Raw genomic sequence first — 19,936 nt, forward strand, 5'->3', positions numbered from 1 at the left:
GTATTGTGTCATCGGTGCGGCCGTTGCCAATTTGAGTTTGCAACAAGGAGACAAACAATTATGGACCATTTTACAGAGCAGTTGCATCGGTTACCTTCTTCCTAATCCTTCCCTGAAATACTCCTCGAACGCGAACAACATGAATCTTGCGTCCAGCGTCAGTCACCACTCCAACAACAAGAACAACAACATTTTGGGCGGAGACACTCCTCCGACTTCCAGTGACCCCTTGGACAGCAGAACTCTGGAATTATGAACAACAGCAACAACCAGTTTTACTTAACCTTACCCAGTGACAGTTCCATGGAGGTGTTTACCAATAACACTTTGTGTTGTTACATGGCCAAATTACCGCAGGCCATCCAATTAGATCACGAAGCCTATTGGGAAGTGGCTTTGATGGAAATGATTTACCCTACACAGATCTAAAGCACCACTGAAAAGCAAAACACTTTCCAGTTCAAAATCCTGATTGCCCATTTGTAAGAAGAAATCAATAAAAACGGGTTTTCAGGTGACACAAAGGCAGCAAGCAATCCTGTCGTTCAGCATCTACACGTTGAAAATTATGTCAGGTTATTATTTTAGTGGTGAACATGTGGTTTACACCATTGCGGACAGGTTTGAGTTAGCCTTTGGCAAAGCCCTGAACATGATCAAAAGAAGTGTTAAGATTGAGTATCATAAAGTGGCTTGTCGCCTAATGATAAAATGTCAGGATACCGACACATTGTCCCTCGGGTTTCATGGTTGTTTGTTTGAAATTATTGGTGGATATCCACAGATGGTAGCACATAAGTTTGGCCCCAAGATCAACAGCAATATGGATTTTACAGGGCTTTTAGAACCCCGGTAGAACTGAACGAAGGACTCAATTTGATCTTTGTATGAGTGGTGTAGTTCATAGTGTTCCATAAGCTCTGGATAACTCCATAAATTTTCTTAACCATGAAATTTAAGGGGTTATTTTGTCCCCCATTTCTTTAATATTTGTGCAAACATTTTTTAGATTTTGACATTGCATATATGGAATGCAGAAGCCAGTGTTTACCAGTGGTGTACATGTAAGGCATTGCAGCCACCCTTTTGCTGGAAATTGACTTTTCCAGCAACCAGAAAATGACAGTGAGCATGCTCTTTGTTTATACTGTAAAGTTACATCTGGTTTGAAACATAAGACAATGATAATGTTAAGAACCATTTGGTGACAGTTTAGTCAGGAATTCTAAATAATTTCATGGCAAATGTTATGTTTTGTGCATTTTTTTTATATCTTTGATACTTTTCATTTTAAAATCAATAGGAGATTACAAGCTGCCAGGTGGGTATATTATATATCATACAGGTTATATAGATGTTCAGAACTATTTTTTAGAATTTGATTACACTATAGGATTAAATGATCATGTTTGGGTATTTAGCAATGTGTACATTTTACCTAATCACTCACAAAGTAAATAATGTCCGAAGGACATTTAATCCTTATAATTCCAGTTTACTTCCTGTCTAACATAAGATCAGCAGATTTATTCAACAAAACATTCACTTTTATGCACGTTGAAGTTTTCTTTCATTAGCCTCTTTTAACTGCAATAGAATACATAGCCCTATCTTCGCTAGCCAAGATTCATTGATTCTTTATACAGTGATACAGGATAGAATGTCATAGCGGGTCATGCCAGTGATATATTGTTATGATCATTATTTTAATATATAAACAATTGTTGTTATGGTTAAACAAGGAATATTCTGTTTATTTTGAAAATTACGCTTGCATATGGCACGTGTTGTCATAGCAACGTCATTGTTACTTTCTACGCATTTCTGTCTTTCAAAAGCAAAATTGTGTCCAACTTGCCGCTTGAACGGGATTCTCAGGAAATTTCCTGGCATATAGTCTGTTTCTAAATTCTTTAGTAATTTTTCCCCATAAACAAGATGCTGTAAACACATTATATCCTATTCATTGCTGTTTCTCTTCCACATAATAGATTATGTTTTATAAAATGTTTACTAATTGTTTTACAAGATCGGTTTAGTTTGCTTAATATTGCGTGCCATTATTGGCACTGTTAACTTAAATTTTGTAAAACTAGCTATAAGCCTGACCTAGTTATTTGATTGAACTGCTACAGAAAGAGTCCAAAGTAATGTATTTCATTTCTGTTGCCCAATGGATAAATAGTACATCTTTCCAAAGCTGTGCGCAGAATAGACCGACAAATCACAAGTCCTGAAAACATGTGGGTGGTATCCTGTGTGTGTCCAAAATTAATAATAATTTGAACAGAATATTCTGGTGGCAATTGCTTTTCAAATGGTAAGCATTGCAGTATTTTATTTTCATCAATCTGTCAAGTTGAAGACGGAAACCTTGCATGCGCAGAAATGCCCAACATCATTGTATATTTATTTTCGTTTAGTATGCTGTTTATTACACGTTTGATGATCTGTGAATTTGGCTATATTTCAAATTTCTTGTAAGATACAAATCCCTATTCAAAGGATTTGAAAACTGCAGATGTACAGGCAATGCAAAATATCAAGAAGATATGCATTATCCTGGACAAACTCCCATTTAATATTATGTACAATCCAACTCATTGGGTTATGTTACACTCATCAATAGTGGCCATAGTCTATAAATAGATGGTCATTATCATATCAACACTATGAGGTTTATATGATATGTACATGAAACTGGTGCCAGTTTGACCACCATGTAGAACAAGATCACCTTCATTAAAGTCGTTTGTGATATTTTTCCTAAAGTAATCATATCAACATGGGTTGTCACAGAAATACTTATTATAATTTGTATGGCACTTAAAAAAGTGTCAATCTGACTGCTGTCAACATGGTTGCCATAGCTACTATCTTGCCATTGTTTTGCTGTTCCTCTTGGCTATCAGTGTGATTCGTGATGTGAAGATCTGGAGCCTGTGAAGAATGTGAAATATTATTCTGAAAAGTATAAAGTCCATGGCTTACAGACAATCCCACTTCAGACTGTTGGCATCTGCCACAGATATTCTCAGATCTGGAACTGGAGAGACATGGAGAGAGAGCTTATTGTTCAGCATCTAGACCATTATGGAACAGCATTCAAACTCATTTGTAATTACAAGCATTTCATAGTATTGATTATGTTCACATTGTGTACTAATATTGTCATCTGTATGAGAGCTTATCCTCATGTGATATAATGATATTCTTTTCTTGTTAATAGATATGGACAAGCTACAAGAAGATCTCCTGTCATCTTGTAAACGTCACACAACTATTTCACTTTCCCCTTTCTGTGAGACAGAAGAAACTATTACAATTCAAAGTTTTTATAGAGATGTTCTTATCCAAGTCAGAAGCAAAGAACAGATTATTTTAAAAGAAGGAAAAAGGCTTTCATCCTTCAAGGACATGTTTCCTGAAAATGAACATGAAAGAATTATTATGACAGGACTTTCTGGGTGTGGTAAAACAACCTTTTGTAAAAAAATAATCATCACATGGTGTAAAGTACAGTCCAAGAAAAAGATGAGTACCAGTGAAAAGATAGACAAAGATGATGATGAAGAAATTTCAGATGAAGAGATACTCAGTAAATTCATGTTTCTGTTTTATATTTACACACCAAAAATAGCAGATGAGAGTGAATTGTGTGATGTTTTGTGCAATCAGTGTGTACATAGTCAACCAGACAAATTCACAAAAATTTTAGAAGAGTACCCTGAAAAAATTTTGATCATACTTGATGGGATAGATGAGATGGGAGACAAAATTCCTCTCTTCTTGACCAAGTTATTAGAAAGAAATCTCTACCCCAGGATAACTGTGTTAATGGTTATGAGACCGTGGAAGATTTATAAACTTGGATTGAAACCACAGTCCCATTATGATTTGCTTCTGGATGTACAGGGACTAAGTGAGAATAATGCATTAAAGTTGGTTGAGAAAGTGATTGATATCTGCTGTGCCATCATGAAAAAGGAAAAGCTTCCTCTCACCCTGGATGAGAAGCAGGTATTTTCATCTTTTAAAACTATTCCCCTTCATCTTTTGTTTCTTGCGCGTATTCGGTGCCAAGACCAATCTCTTCCAAAACAACGAAAAGACTTGTACAAGAGGATACTGGAGTGTCACATACAAAGATGTATTAGTAAGACTGATAAATATGGTGCATTAGCAGGTCAAGACATTACTGATCAGACAGAGACATTTTGGAGATCCTATTTGGACAGTGCAGGCAAGGTTGCACATGATTTCCTTCTAAAGAAGGATAATGGCCCTTCAGTTGTGATGCAGGAAAAGGACCTGTTGGAGAAGCTTGGATGCGATGCCCAGTCAAAGCTTAGTGCACTCCTGGACTGCGGTGTACTGTCAAAGGAGCATGCTTATTCTCCATTTGAGATTACATTCATTCATTTATCTATTCAGGAGTATCTGACTGCCTTGTATCTTGTCAATAATGAAGATGCATTCCAGAATTTCCTCACATCCTTGACAACACTAATTGATGTACTTAAATTTGAAAACCTTTTCATTTTTATCAGTAGTCTTGGTGTCATTCAGGGCCGCAAGGCATTCAGTAAAATATGTCAGGTGTGTGATCAGGACCCCCAGGTGCTACAGTACAGAAAAGAGACAGATTATTTGTATGTGATGTTGGATAGATCTTTATCTAACTTGAATTATATGTACAAAGTATGTCTGCATGAAATGGATGAGCAAGAACTTCTAGAATTGTCTGATTTGTTTTGCTTGGATAAATGTACATACAGACATGTCATGGCAAGACTAAAATCTTTCTGTTTAAAATCTCTAAGACTGCAGGGTATCTCATTAGATTCAGGTGAGGAAATTCAGCTGAGCTACCAGACTAACCTGACCTCCCTCTCACTGTATATGGTAGAAATCTCCAGGGAGTGTAGTAGATCACAATGTAGTAGTATAAGTGCCTGTACTCGCTTGGAAAATCTGCACCTGGAGTACATAAGACTATATGAAGGTGTGCTTAACCTGAGTACCCTGACTAACCTAACATCCCTCAAACTGTACAAAGTAATCATGTCTGAGGAGTGTTGTCAAGAACTGTGTAGTACTATCATTAACTGTACTCTCCTGAATAAACTGTACCTGCTGCGTATGACACTGCATGATGCTGTACTAAACCTGAGTACTCTGACCAACCTGACTTCCCTTGCTTTAGGTGATGTAACAATGTCGTCAGAGTGTAGTAAATCTCTGTGTAGTAGTATAAGGGGTTGCACTAACTTGAAGGAACTGGAATTGATAAGAAACACACTCCATGATAGTGTACTTGACCTCATGACCCTAACAAACCTGACCTCCCTTACACTGTGTAAGGTAACCATGTCTAAGGAGTGTAGTACACGTCTCTGTCGTAGCATCAGTTTCTGCACTGACCTGAACAGCCTGAACCTAGAGTACATTGCACTTAATGATGGTGTTCTTAATCTGAGTACCCTGACCAAACTGACCTCCATCAGACTAAGGGACGTAACCATGTCTGAGGAATGTAGTACACGTCTCTGTGGTACTATCAGTAGCTGTGGTACTCAGCTGATCAGTATCTACCTGAAGAAAATCAACCTACATAATGGTGTACTTGACATGAAGTCTCTGAAGAATCTCAAATACCTTAGTATTGAAGATGTTACTATGTCCACTGAATGCACAAGAACAATTAACGAAAGTTCAGAACAGGCCCTTGAACCTTGTACAATAGAACACAGTTATCATTGTGAACTAAATGATTTTACATTTGTCTTAAATACTGAATTTATATTAGAACACTCTGATGCCAATACCTTGCTTCGGCTGGAAGAATCATTTGACAATTCACCCTTTCAGAAGGTTTTGTTTAGTGCAGAGCAACAATGAATTAGATCTGAATACAGCATTGCAAGTAGATTGATAAATAAATGAATGTTTCTGGTGTTTAGAATTGGGATAAAAAAACAACACAATCGCCGAAAATTATGTGCAATTAGTTTTGCATTTATGCTTCTTCAGGCACAAAATGTTTTGAAAGAAGACGGATGACATTTTTATGTTAAAATAACAAGTACGTCATTACGTAACATCATAAATGATATGCATCGTCATAACAATATATATATATATATATATATATATATATATATATATATATATATATATATATATATATATATATATATATATATGACAGGATATAAGAGAAAGTATTTCTTTCAGTAGCACTAAAACAAAAGGGGTATTTTCTCTACTTGATAACACTAACTGCATATCAACTGATGTGATTTATTTGATAACCTGTAAAAAATGGAGCATGCAATATGTTGGACAAACACTTCAACAAGTTTCTAAGAGAATGAATAATCATCGCTTTCATATAAAAAATTATAGAGATCCTCAGTTTTCCTCTAATATTTCAACACACTTCAACACCAGTAATCACTCACTACTCAATTGCTCTTTCATGCCAATAGATATTGTGTATGGTAACATGAATAGACTCATAAAAGAAACTTTTTGGATTCATAAGTTAGATACTTTGTATCCTAATGGCCTTAATGCCAATGCACTATATGAAATTGTATTATTTTTTATATATTTTTTAATTGATATATTGTTTATCCTTTATAACAATATAATTATATGTGTGACTGTTTGTCTCTTATTTTATTGTTATTCTGGTGTTTAGAGCATTTTGTAGAAACTGACTTATATTATTATATCAAGTTAACATTAATTTTGAATTGTTCATTCCTCAGTTCAATTTGAATGTTCAGCTTTTATCTGTGTTCATAGTCACATGTGATGGGTAAGTACACTGTATTTAAAGTGAGAACATGTTTGGAAATAATGCACTGCATTATACATTTTGATTGTATCATTACGGCTGTGTTTTGTATGTATTTATTCATGGTTACAGGAATGAACGTCCATTTGAAATGAAATTATACTGGTATGGCACTGTTTTGGGCTAGGAGAGGTTTAATCCTCAAAGTTATGGCATAATGCCTGTTTCCTGTTACTAAAAACTGTTTGTTGATAATAACAAGGCACATTCTGTAGTTAGATCTTCTGGCCTTTGATTTTGACGTGTCAGCCAAGATTTATCAAAAGTACAAAACTCGTATTCTAATCTTCAGAGGAAATCTTTACCTTGCCATTGGTTGCTTTGATTGAAATGTTTTGACAGCTTCTCTGTAGCACCAGAAACAATACAGAATCATTTAAGAAAACAGTGATATCAAGTTAAATGCACAAATATTTTCTATGAATATTTTATGAATTTTGGAAGCAATGTTCTGTTCAGAAATAACTAGTGGACTTAAAACATAATTAAGATCATTTTGTATGTAGAAGGGTACTGGTGTTTGATTACGAGGAACATGATTATCAATGTCTTGCAAGTAATGTTCATCCTTTTTATAATGTATCATGTAGCAGTAGCTAAACCCTCCAAACCATCTGTATTCTTCAATACTTTTATTAAGTCCATGATGTTTTCTGATATCTGCTTTGTTCAGCTGTGTCAATATTATCATAATAAAGGGTTGGTGGAGATGCTATAATCATGTGTGCTTTAAATGATCTGATGCATTTGTTTAGGTTTCACTTTATATATGCATATGCTTCATCAAAACGAAATCATTGTTTGGAGTTAAAGTTAGGAGTTTCTTGTCTACCAGAATGTTAAAATGAAAGCATTACTTTTGAAGTTGGAGTTTTAATTTCTTCTCTACTAGTATGTAACAATGAAATAATTTTTTTGAGTTTAAGCTTGGAGTTTCTTGTCTGCTAGAATGTTAAAATGAAATCATTGATTTGGAGTTCACATTCAGTTTTTGGAGCCCATAAAGTTTTAGGAATACAGAAATGTTTTGATTGATTAAAATCAAAGCAAATTCTTCTAATTGTTCTTGGTCAGATTATTTTGCCACACTGCCAACATAGAAGTGATGCATACAAATTTATATTCTTCTAATTGTTTAGTAGATGGATTTAGTCACATTATCACAATAGTATTACTTAACAATTGTTACTGTTATAATTGATGTTGATAGATTTATGAAGTCACACTATCACCAGAGTAGTGAATCACTGCTAGTAATACATACCAGTTCAAATTACTACTGTTCTAATTCTTCTTGGTAGATTTATTTGGTTACACTGTTACAAATTGTTACTCTTCTGAATGTATAATTTTCATTTAGTCATCAACTGTTAGATCTTGCTAGAATCAGTTTCAGTAGAATTTGACTTAACCCCTTGAGTCTTTGCTTTCTTTTAAGTCAATAAAAATCACTTAAATTGAAATTTAAATAGAAAGATGTGATGCTGCATTAGACTTATGTAAAATCGCATTCTTTTGTTATAATATAGAATCAATAATCAATACTTAAATGCTCAGAGATTTAAAAGAAAATGTTTTGCCAACTGAATATGTTACTTTAATGCATAAAGATTGTCTTTCCTCTAAACAGGACCTCTTGGTGGCCAAGAGGTTTAAGGTGCTAGGTGGCCAAGAGGTTTAAGGTGCTTGCCTTTACAGATCACTGACATCTCACCTCTGTCCATGTGGGCTAGACCAGCATGGATAAGTGAGTAAACTTGCTGGTAGTTTACTTGGGTCATTTGATTTTTCCACCAAATATATTGGATGCCTTGTATAGCCTGTCATATCTGACAAATGGCGTTAAGCCCACAACAACAATTTTATTGTAAACCAACCAGGTTATTATGCAGAAATTTCAGCATTTCTCAGATTGGATCCAGTCCAAGTCCAAGTTTATACAACCAAATTGAACAAAGTTATTACAAAATAATAAAAACTTTTAGCATTAAGACAGAAATGTATAATGTTAAGTAACCCAGTGGTTGATAAATTAGACAATTCAGATCTGAAATTGTGGACTCTTCTATGTGTTTTGTGTATTTCATTGTGACTGGACTATATCATATTTGTAATCAAGTGTTAAATAAACATCTGTATACCTGTATGTCTATCCTTGGTTTATATTTTATATATTGTTTAAGACACGTTCTTATTAGAACGTAACTAAAATATACTTATAGCTATCACATATTACATGTATCTTCATATTTACCTTTTGTCTGTTACTATAATTATTCTTTCTGCTTTATCTCTCTTGGACTATTGTATTGAGATTTGTTTTCAAGAAGTTGATTAGTTAACATACACAAGCAAGTATTTGTAATCATATAATTAATAACTTGCCTCCTTTGTCTTAAAAGTTTGTTTTGATTAAAGTATTGCAAGCCTGGTGTTTCTCAATGTGTCAAATTGTGTTTCAGAAATGGAAAGTATTGATGAAAATATATAAAAAAAAGTGTTGTGTAATGTTGCTCACTATTTATCAAGGATGAATTAACAGTAAACATGGAGGCCATCAGAATATAGTCTATTCTACATTTACGATCTGATATCCTATACAGAAAAGATTTGATTGCATGTTTAAAGATTCATGTGATTTAACTAATTGCAGGTATTTACTCTAACAAATCTCAAACTGTATTTCTGGTCTGATTATGGTTAAACTTGGGAGTGAGTTGATTTTATTTATTTCAGGCATAGTCAATAATGAGTGAGACCCATACATAATAATGTAAACTTGCATCTGATTGGATGAGCTTTTTACCATTCTGGGGTCATACTTCTAAACCTATTTTGGTCTGGGAACAGTGATAGTGTGTTAAACTCGTGGTCATTGGGTTGTGGGTTCGATACCCACCCAGACCAAATCTGGGTGACTGTTTATGTGTCCTTGAGAAAGACATTTAATTCTCATTTCTTTGGTACAGTAAAGCCAGTAATATACTGAAAGTGCTATAAAACCAATCAACTACAACCGATTGTAATTAAACTTGGCATATATTATCAAGATCCTAGAAGAGTTTGATAATGAGATCAATGGATATTAATGAGGCAAACTTGCATCTGACTGCCTGAGGTTGTTTTCACACTGAAGAACACATTTTTGATCTGATTTTAAACATAGCCCATAATCTTATTTTATTAAGAGCTTGGTTAATATAAATGACTGATCTTCACATATCAATGATGTAATATTGCATCTGATTGGCTGAGCTTGTTATCATTCTACAGACTATATTTCTGATCATTTTGATCCTGCTTGGAGGATGGACATGTTATGAAGATTTTGTATGATCAAAATAATGAGTAAGATCCATGTAGATTTATTAAGTGACCTTGCATTTAATTGGCTAATTTCAGAATCACTTAGAAGGCCACATCTCTAGTCCAGTTTTGATCAGACTTAGAAAAAAAAACAATTTATATCAATAGGATCTGGGAGAACCACTAATATTAATATTAATGAAATTATTGACTCAGATTGTTGCCAGTGTAAAGAAATTCATTTTTTTATAGGAAGTTAATACAACTTGGTAAATGGGCTAACACTATGAGGACCTCAGATTAATATAATTTTGATGGAGACCGATTCAAGTTAATGAGGTGAACTCGCATCTGATTGGATGAGTTTGCCATTCCTCTTGCAAGTACATTTATTTTCAGATTACGATAGAATTTATTAGTATTATAAAATCATAATCTTGGATGAATTTGATTTAGAGCAAGATTAAGCTCATTTGGGGGTTAATCTTGTTTCTGATTCATTTGATATTAACACTGTGATTTTGCCTAAATTTAGCACATAAACTTGTACCATAAATGAGATTTGTATATGCTAATGGTTTCGTATGTGATTGGTGAAGCATTTTGCTCATCTAGTACCTTTCTTTCTTATCTGATTTTGATAGAACATTTTTCCCACGTTTATATCAGGATCATGGGCAGAGTTTGATTATAAATATTAATGAGGTCTTTATTTTTAGACAATGTTTTAGAAGAGGTGAAATTGACATGAAATAAAGGTTGTATTATTTCTTTCAGTTTTACTCGTAAACCCTACATTTACTCAACCGCTCCGGTGGCCTAGTGGTTAGAGCGTTCGCCTCAGATGTGGGAGATTGTGGGTTCGATCCCCAGCCGAGTCATACCAAAGACTTACAAAAATGGTACTTACAGCTGCCTCGCTTGGCACTCAGCATTAAGAGGTTAGTGTTAGGATTGGTTGGCCTGGTGTCGGGATAATGTGACTGGGTGGGACATCATGCTACATGTCTGCGGCATGATGCCCCAGGGCTAGACATCACTATAAACTGCCACATTGCTGACATCATAGCGATATGACTGAAAAATTGTTAAAGCTACATTAAAAATCTAAATCACACACTTTCCATGAGCAACTGCCCCATCGCATCATATATATAAAGTATTAAGGTCTTCCTGAAAGAATTATCTCTGCCAAATTTAGATTAAAAGAGCAAAGGACGATGGAGCCATGTCACATAATGGATGTACAACAAAACGCGTGGTGGATTTACAACAAATGACAGATGATGGATGTACAAATAATTACATATAAATGGATGCAGGATAAAATGCCGCATGACGAATACATAACAGATGCCACTTGTACAACTAATTGATATGATGGATGTTCAATAGATGACATATTAACAACGTGAAACAAATGGTACATTATGAATTTACAAACATTTTACATGATGGATGCATGGCCATTACAATAAATGACTTCATGACAGGCGAACTGAAATTACAATGCAATGTCTTCATTTATAAGGAGGAATATAACGTTTAGTACATACCTTGTCATTCAGAGTTGCGGCATACACCTGCCTTGCCATATCAGAGGTAAGGCAGACATAAACCTTGTCATTAAGAGATAAGGCATATATATATATATATATATATATATATATATATATATATATATATATATATATATATATATATAAGACATAAACCTTGTCATTAAGAGATAAGGTGTATATATATATATATATATATATATATATATATATATATATATATATTATCATTCAGAGGCAAATTACACGTATACCTTGCAATTCAGAGGTAAGGTAAAAGGAAAAGAAAATTAAGCATTGTTTGTTCTTTCTGTATAATTACAATTCTATTAAAGGTTGACCATTACTTACATCAGACAGTATTTGTGTGTTTGGGAGATCCTTTCTGAACAAATTGCAGTATCTCATAAGTGACAAAATCGCAAGATAATCAAGATCTTTTGGTATGTCTGTTGTTTTGTCTTGGCCTTTCGGCATAAAAATTTTGACAACCTGATAGCCATCAATAGGCCACTTGTTTATGTCAGCATTTTTCCAATTTATGGTCGGGGATCATCATGAACATCAAGAACATGATGAAGCCTTTGGCGACATGTACTGTTCTTGCAATTTATGCACCAGTTGCATGTTTTCCACCTGTTAGTTTGATATTTTTCCATGAGCAACTTCCCCATTGATTCCCTGTAGACAAACCACAAGGAATACTGGAGACCTTTACTGAGATGTCGCCATGCAGTTTTTTTAACTTCATTATCTATGTAGTTATCTATGTAGTCGTGCAGGGCTTCCTTTATGATAAGCAAGGAGTGGCTACATTTCAGCCAGTTCTTGTACTGTCCATCACTGAATCTGGCTGGTGTACTCATGGCTTGAGAGTCCCTGAAAGTACAGTAAGACTATGAAATATGATACATCTGAGTAAGACCCTGTATTATGTCCTGCATACTTTCCAAGGATACCGATTCAATGGAGTAGGCTCCTTAAACTGTACCAACGCACGTAAACTATTACTTAAAATTCTGTTAAAATGTTGCTGTCCATAAATTCCTTATTTTCACTCAGACTCTTCAATCATTTTGTGGACACTATAACAGTTGAAAGAGATGATGTAGATGGTAAAATATTTGTGATGTTTCACCCGGGTGGCTCTTTTCTGTAAGACATATAGTCTCTACATAGTAAGCTAGAGTTGTCCCCCCAAATTACAATAGATAAAATGTAGAAAAACAACTGCATTGTAAACTTGTCAGATCAAGTGATTTAACATAAAACCTCTAACCCCTTTCATAATACTAGTATTTTCTCACAAATATTTATATAGAGAATTTCATTTTGTGTTTGAACCAGGATAAAATATTATCAATACTGATAAATGTTCAAAACACTTAACAGTTTCACTTTTTCTGCTAATTACGTTGAAATACAATACTCAACATTGGCTACATGGTGGTGCAACAAATAAATATCCCTTATGATTGGGGAAACAAACGGAATTTAATCACAGATGGCTTGACTGGATACGTTAAAATCTGCAAAGTGCAATTTTAATAACATGTCACAAGTACTGACTATTATAAGGAGTGCACATTTATCATTCAGGGTCAAACTAGCCTCAAATATTTAGCCACCGCTCCGGTGGCCTAGTGGTTAGAGCGTCCGCCTCTGATGCGGGAGGTCGTGGGTTCGATCCCCGGCCGAGTCATACCAGAGACTTACAAAAATGGTACTAACAGCTGCCTCGCTTGACGTCCAGCATTAAGAGGTTAGTGTTAGGACTGGTCGGCCTGGTGTCGGGATAATGTGACTGGGTGGGACACCATGCTACATGTCTACGGCATGATGCCCCAGTGCTAGACATCACTATAAACTGCCACAATGCAGACAATGTAGCGATATGACTGAAAAATTGTTAAAGCTACGTTAAAAATCAAAATCACTCACTCAAACATTTAGCCAAAGTGATTTCTCCAACGTGTCTAAATGAGGTAAAGTGATGAGCTCAAACTAGGGAGGATTGAATCTTTAATCCCGTTTTGGACAAACTATCACAAAGAAAATAAATTATTAATAACATGTCTTAATTACTGCATAAATCCCATGAGGGGAGGGGAGTAAACCCGAAAATATCTCAAAAATGTTCTTACCACTATGTATGTGAGGTGTTATGTTACACATTCCATTTGTGACTCAAATAAGTGAAATAAGTATAACAAATCGATCTGACAGGTCCTTTATATACTTTGACCATATTGGAGGATAGCATGCAACTCAAAGTGGACAAAGGCTAGTATTGAAAATGGCAGCTACTCTTCTAGCATATACATGATGGGGACATTGTTTGTCAAACATGTTTCAGAAACTTTGGGATTCTAATTTGACTGACTAGAGTAGAGACCGTACAAGTAGTTTGATAACCTTTCGCAACAAACCTGACATTAAAAATTATTACCAATCAGTACTCAATTATTATGTTAGATCCTATCATGTTATAACAATATCATAGAATAACAAATTAGAAGTCAGAAAATATTTCAACTATCCCATCTGGCTCAACTTATCGTTTGTCTTTTCTGATGTATAAAAGAAGATTTTATGACCAACCCTGACAATCGTAAGATGAACGATTCCATCTGAGTATCGTGCATGTAAAGAACGATACATTGCTTGCATCTCTATTTCTTCACGAGAAGAATTAAATCTTCAGCAAAGTACCCTGAAATGAGAATCTAGAAACCTTGCATTTTCTACAGTATTCACATTCAGCATAGATAGTACATTTATTTCGCAGCTACATCATTAGCTACATAATTATCAATTGTCAAATTGACAAGTCTGAAATGCTTCAATATTATTAACCACAACCTCACCTAAGCTCATACAATCATGGCAACTGAGAGATACTTGTGTTCAGGAGAACGGCATAACGAATCCTGATAATGTATGTTACATAATTCGGACAATATTGCTGGCGTTATTAATGTTATTGAATAATGGCATGCTGGTATATAATGACGATCACGATGATCACCTCTTCTTTGTGTAAAGTACCTTGTTTAAATCTCGAAATGGTCAAGACATTTATAACCATGTATGGAAACCTTAACTGAAAACTTAAGCAAGTATTTGTTTTGACAAAAATGAAATAAATATCCGTGGCTGAATAGGAATAAAAGAACAATGTCTCTGATTGTACAGTTACACTATTACTATAGCCTTTAAACGCTTTTGATCTCATGACCATATATAGAAAGATTGTAAATCCAAATAATTAACATGATTTTCCAAAGATTTTGGTCTTTATTTAGGAAAATAGGTGGTTGGGGTGTAAGTGCATAAGGATTAATCGACCTTGTTTACTATAGTCTTAATATGACAATTTATGCAACAGTCTGGGCCTTATTGTCATTGTGAAATGCGCTTACTGAAGCTTTCATCAAGATATTCCAATGGCCTTAATTTTCCCTCAAGAACACAAGTCTGAGGTACACTGAGATGATAGAGTAATGCTAATTGATTGTATGGTCCAGCAGCAGAGGGGCTTAACAGACCAAGGGAATTAGAGAAATGTGCGATCTCCCCAAAAAACACACAAAAAATATCATCACGCAGACAAATTGCTTGGTTACATAATCTCAAAATCAATTAGATAAAGTAACTGAATCAAAACAAACTTCAAAAAAAATGTGGTTAGATAGAGCCCCCTGCGAAGATGCGACATTAATTTTTTTCTCATAAATCGCGAATAAATGGTCACAGCCCCTCTGCTGCTGTACAAAAGTTAAAATATTTGTTAAAGTTATTTGTTAAAGTAAAATTAATTTGTATATCATGGTTGGAGAACCACATTCAGCTATAATAGCAAGGGAACAATTAGCAGCATTAAGGAAGTTAATTCCTGTTAGAGAATCTGTCAAAAGAAAAATAAGAGCATATCAAGATGAAAAACTAGGATTTAGGGATTTTACTTCAGAATTACTCGAGCCAGTAACTAAAACCACCGAACGAGTCATGCTAGGAGATGTCGAAGATCCTGAAGTGAGAAAAAAAGGAATTCTACCTGTGTTGAAAAAGATTGAAGAACAAACTATTCCTCGACCTGTTCCTGCCCCTATTGTTAAAGTTATACAACCTGAAATCAAATCTAAAGCTAAAAAAGTCAGTTACAGACCTAAAAAACTTGGTATACCTCAGAAGGAAGATACTGAGGAAGAATTTGAGGAAGAAATATCTGTTGGGATTCCTGGAGCTAAAGAATTTACTAGTGATGGTGTGGTTCCTGGAGCTAAAAAAATTACTAGTGAAGCTATTAATAAAATACGATCACTTAGAAATGATAAATTATTAGTTGATTTTGTCGTAATCAATATTGATCATAAACATAGATTTTTAAAAGATCAATACAAAAATGAAAATATACCTGATGAAACATGGATGAGGTGGATATATTATATATCTAGTGGTACTGGTCGTATTCATGCTGATAATCAGGATTGTATTGATTTTATTAGTGAAGTGAAAGAAAGAATGATGACTAAAAGAAGATTTGCACCTGAACGTGAATCAGTAACTTTTTTACCAGGATCTTTTAATCCAAGAGGAATTTTTACTGATGAAGCTATTGAACATTTTAAGAATGAAAGTAAACTACAAAATATTGCTGCGTTTGGTTTTAAAAAGAGAGATTTTTTTCTAAGGGATAAAAAATATGATATATCAAAGGAAAAATGGCCTGGTTTGGTATATTCTGCTGCTCGAGGTTTTATACCTGGTGAAGGTGATATATATTATAATAATTTTTTAGAAGATGTGTCAGAGATAAAATCTAATAAACGATCTAAAAGATATTTTCTTGATAATTTTGAAAAATTATTTGGTGAACAACCTGGCGCTACCGGTAGCGGTTACAACACAATCTGTCCCAGCAGTGTTGTTAACGATGTGTCTCGATTATAAGTACTTATTGGAGGGAAACGAGCTGGAAATAACTCACGTGAAATAACTAACGAGGCAGCAGATATTTGCAAAAGATTATTCAGCGGTAAAATTATAGATGTTGAAACTTACAGAAATTTAATCGATGAAATTATTGAAGGGTATAGCGATTAGTTGTTAGATAAATGATATTAAATAAAGATGATAGTTCACAAACATAACCGAAGGCCAGCGCAAGTTCGTGTCGTTAATTCCAGATTGCCCGTGTATAAACTTGTTCACGGTGGCGGAATTTCTAGCTTAGTTACAAGAATAGCACCTAAAGTCGGACCGATTGCTAAACAATTAGCGATGAAAGCAATTGGATTTATTGGTGGTAAAGCTACTACTGCTATTAGTGATTTAGCTAGTAAAGCATTTAGTGCCATCAAAGATAAAATAACAAAATTAGTGAGAAAAAAAATCCAAATTACCTAGCACCGCTGTGATGCCTAGCGATATCAGTAAAATTATCAATGGTGCAGCGAATCAGAAATTAGCTGAATTAACAAATAAAATAGAACGAACCCAACTGGCGGATATTCAACCAACAAATACTAGCTTTATATCAGGAAGTGGTCTTCGTTTTAGAAGATAATTATTAATTATAATAAAATGTTTGCAAGAGTATCAAACGAAGCGTTTGACATGGATGAGCCAGTCAGTAAGGACATATCATTACGTGATCATCAATATTATTCATATGACGCGGTAACACCAAATAGTCAAAATCGTTTTGAAATTCAGATTCAGGACACGACAAAATATTTTCTCCCATCTGAGGCATTTATCGAAGTTGTTGGTGAAATTCTGAAGGAGGATAATACTGAATATGCCGCAGATGCTAAAATTGGTTTTGTAAATAACGGAATTATGGCATTATTCAAGAGCGCCACATATATGATTGATGGAAGAGAAATTGAGTCAATTACTAATGATGTTGATTTAGCTACAACAATTATAGGTCTAGCGAGATATTCAGATGATTTTACTAGATCGGCTGGCCCTAGCATGATGTTTGCCAAGGATAATACTGATGCAGCTGAACATGTGCAATTTAATGTTGGGCGACCAAGGAATAATGCTAATACCGCCGACGCCGATGTCGAGAATATGATTATTAACACTAATCCCAATTTTAACTTAGGTTTCGCCACACGAAGATTAATGTTGGTAGGAAACAACAGAAGATTTTCATGCGCGATTCCTTTGTCGCATATATTTGGATTTTGCAGAAATTTCAGAAAAGTAATTTTTGGAGCGAAACACACTTTAACACTAATTCGAAATGGTAGTAATAATACCATCTGGCGAGATCTAAATACTGTTGTTGACGCGGGCAAGGTTTTATTAACTAAATTTACCTTGTGGATGCCAGCGTTTGTTCCATCAATAATTGAGGAAGAAAAATTAATATCATTTATGGATTCCGGTGGTAAATCAATAATGTCGTGGTTGACAACATCAACCGATACCACAACAACAAATATTAACGGCGATTATACCTGGCGTATTGCAGCTCAGCAGGGCGTTTCGGCACCACGACACATTTTCATTGCTTTTCAAAACAATAACAGATACGATCAAACTCATAGTCATATGACATTTGATAACGTTGCAGCTACCAATGTCTCGTTGAGAATTAATGGGCAGTAGGAACCAACTGAAGAAATATCAGTAAATTTTGCAACTTATTCAACAGCTCGTGCATATCATCGAATATTAAGTTATATTGGGCGAGATCAAAATATTGATACGGGATTGCAAATATCGCAGTTAGATTTTAATACGCGCTACCCAATCTATTATTTTTCACTAGAACATCTTGATTTGATAAAACAATCTGTCGTAGATATTCATTTTAAAGCAAGAATTACGACAGCTGCTGGTTTTAAAGTTATTGCTGTAATTCTCAGCGACAAAACAATGATTTTAGAAGGAATCAGTGGCAGAATGAGAGTTGTTGATGCACCTGTGGAAAATATGTAATTACTAATTTAAATTCCTGCTGATAAATATAAATGCCATACGATCATGTTAGTGTGACTCTGACTCCGGGTCAGTTAAAAAAACTTCAATCAAAAAAAGCCAGCTCGATAAAATTAACATTAAAAAACTCACAAATTCATGGTGGACCAAATAAATTATCGTTAACTAAAACTCAACACAAGCGTTTCAATAGGGCCAAATCGGCAAACACTGGAGTTAGCGTTAATCTCAGTCCAGGAGCTAACAAAAATATGGTTAAAGTTGGTGGATTTTTCCCGCTATTAGCTTTAATTCCTGGATTAATGGCTGCCGCTGCTCCGGCTATAACAAAAGCTGCTGCATTAGGTGCGGTTGGATATGCAGGTAGCAAATTAGCAGAAAAAGTAACAGGAGGACGATATGGTAAAAAAAAAAGGTCGCGGCTTGAGGTTGCCAGGAACTTACCTCGGTCGCGGCCTAAGGTTGCCAGGAACATACCAGTAGCGATATCAAATTTAAATCTATCTAATGAAGTAAAAAAGAAGAAAATTAAATTTTTTAGAGGAATATTTATGCGAGATCAATTACCAGCCAAACCAAATTCTTTGGAGACGGGAATTATAAATCTCGATGACAGTATTGGGCCAGGGACACATTGGGTAGCATATGGAATTAATCCGCGTGAAATTATATATTTTAACTCATACGGGTTGGCTCCACCAAATGAATTTATCAATTACGCAAAACAATTAAAAACTCCAATTTGGTATTCAACACTACCAACACAAACTTTAACTGATCCACCAATCTGCGGCAGTGAAGTAATTAATGTTCTTGATGCGATATCAAAATCATCGTTGCCGTATCACAAAATCGTACTTAAATATACATCAGATAAATATAATGGTTGACATTTTTGGAAGGTCATTAATAAGAGAAAAAAAATCTGACGTTGATTTATCAAAATTTGCAACAAAAGATGACCTTAACAATTTATTATCGATATCAGAAATAAATCCTGACGAGATTGTTATTTTTCAAGATCAACATGGAAAATTAGGAACAAGTAATGTTAAAATTGCTGATGTGGTTCAGCGGGCACATGTGACTGAATTGCGAGGAATTGTTAGTGAAACTGACAAAAAAATTGGTGAAACTGACAAACAAATTGGTGAAACTGACAAAACAATTACAAAAGTTCAAGGTGATTTTACCAGCCATGTAACTGATTTTGCTAATTTGCGAACAACTGTTAGTGAAGTTGACA

General features: G+C 34.6%; 1 protein-coding gene across 3 annotated transcripts in view; it reads left to right on the forward strand.

Moving 5' to 3' along the window:
- The window catches only part of LOC149782457 (uncharacterized), a 177,500-nt gene extending 168,204 nt beyond the window's left edge, over positions 1–9,296 (forward strand). For all 3 annotated transcript variants that reach the window (XM_089933876.1, XM_089933877.1, XM_089933878.1), the window contains one exon: positions 3,230–9,296. In XM_089933876.1, coding sequence (XP_089790002.1) covers positions 3,230–5,901 — 2,672 coding nt within the window. In that variant the 3' untranslated portion in view covers positions 5,902–9,296. The remainder of the gene's footprint in view (positions 1–3,229) is intronic.
- The last annotated feature ends 10,640 nt before the right edge of the window (positions 9,297–19,936 follow it).

This window comes from Sinohyriopsis cumingii, chromosome 15 (assembly GCF_028554795.1).
Source record: "Sinohyriopsis cumingii isolate HCF-2022 chromosome 15, ASM2855479v2, whole genome shotgun sequence".
Taxonomy (NCBI): domain Eukaryota; kingdom Metazoa; phylum Mollusca; class Bivalvia; order Unionida; family Unionidae; genus Sinohyriopsis; species Sinohyriopsis cumingii.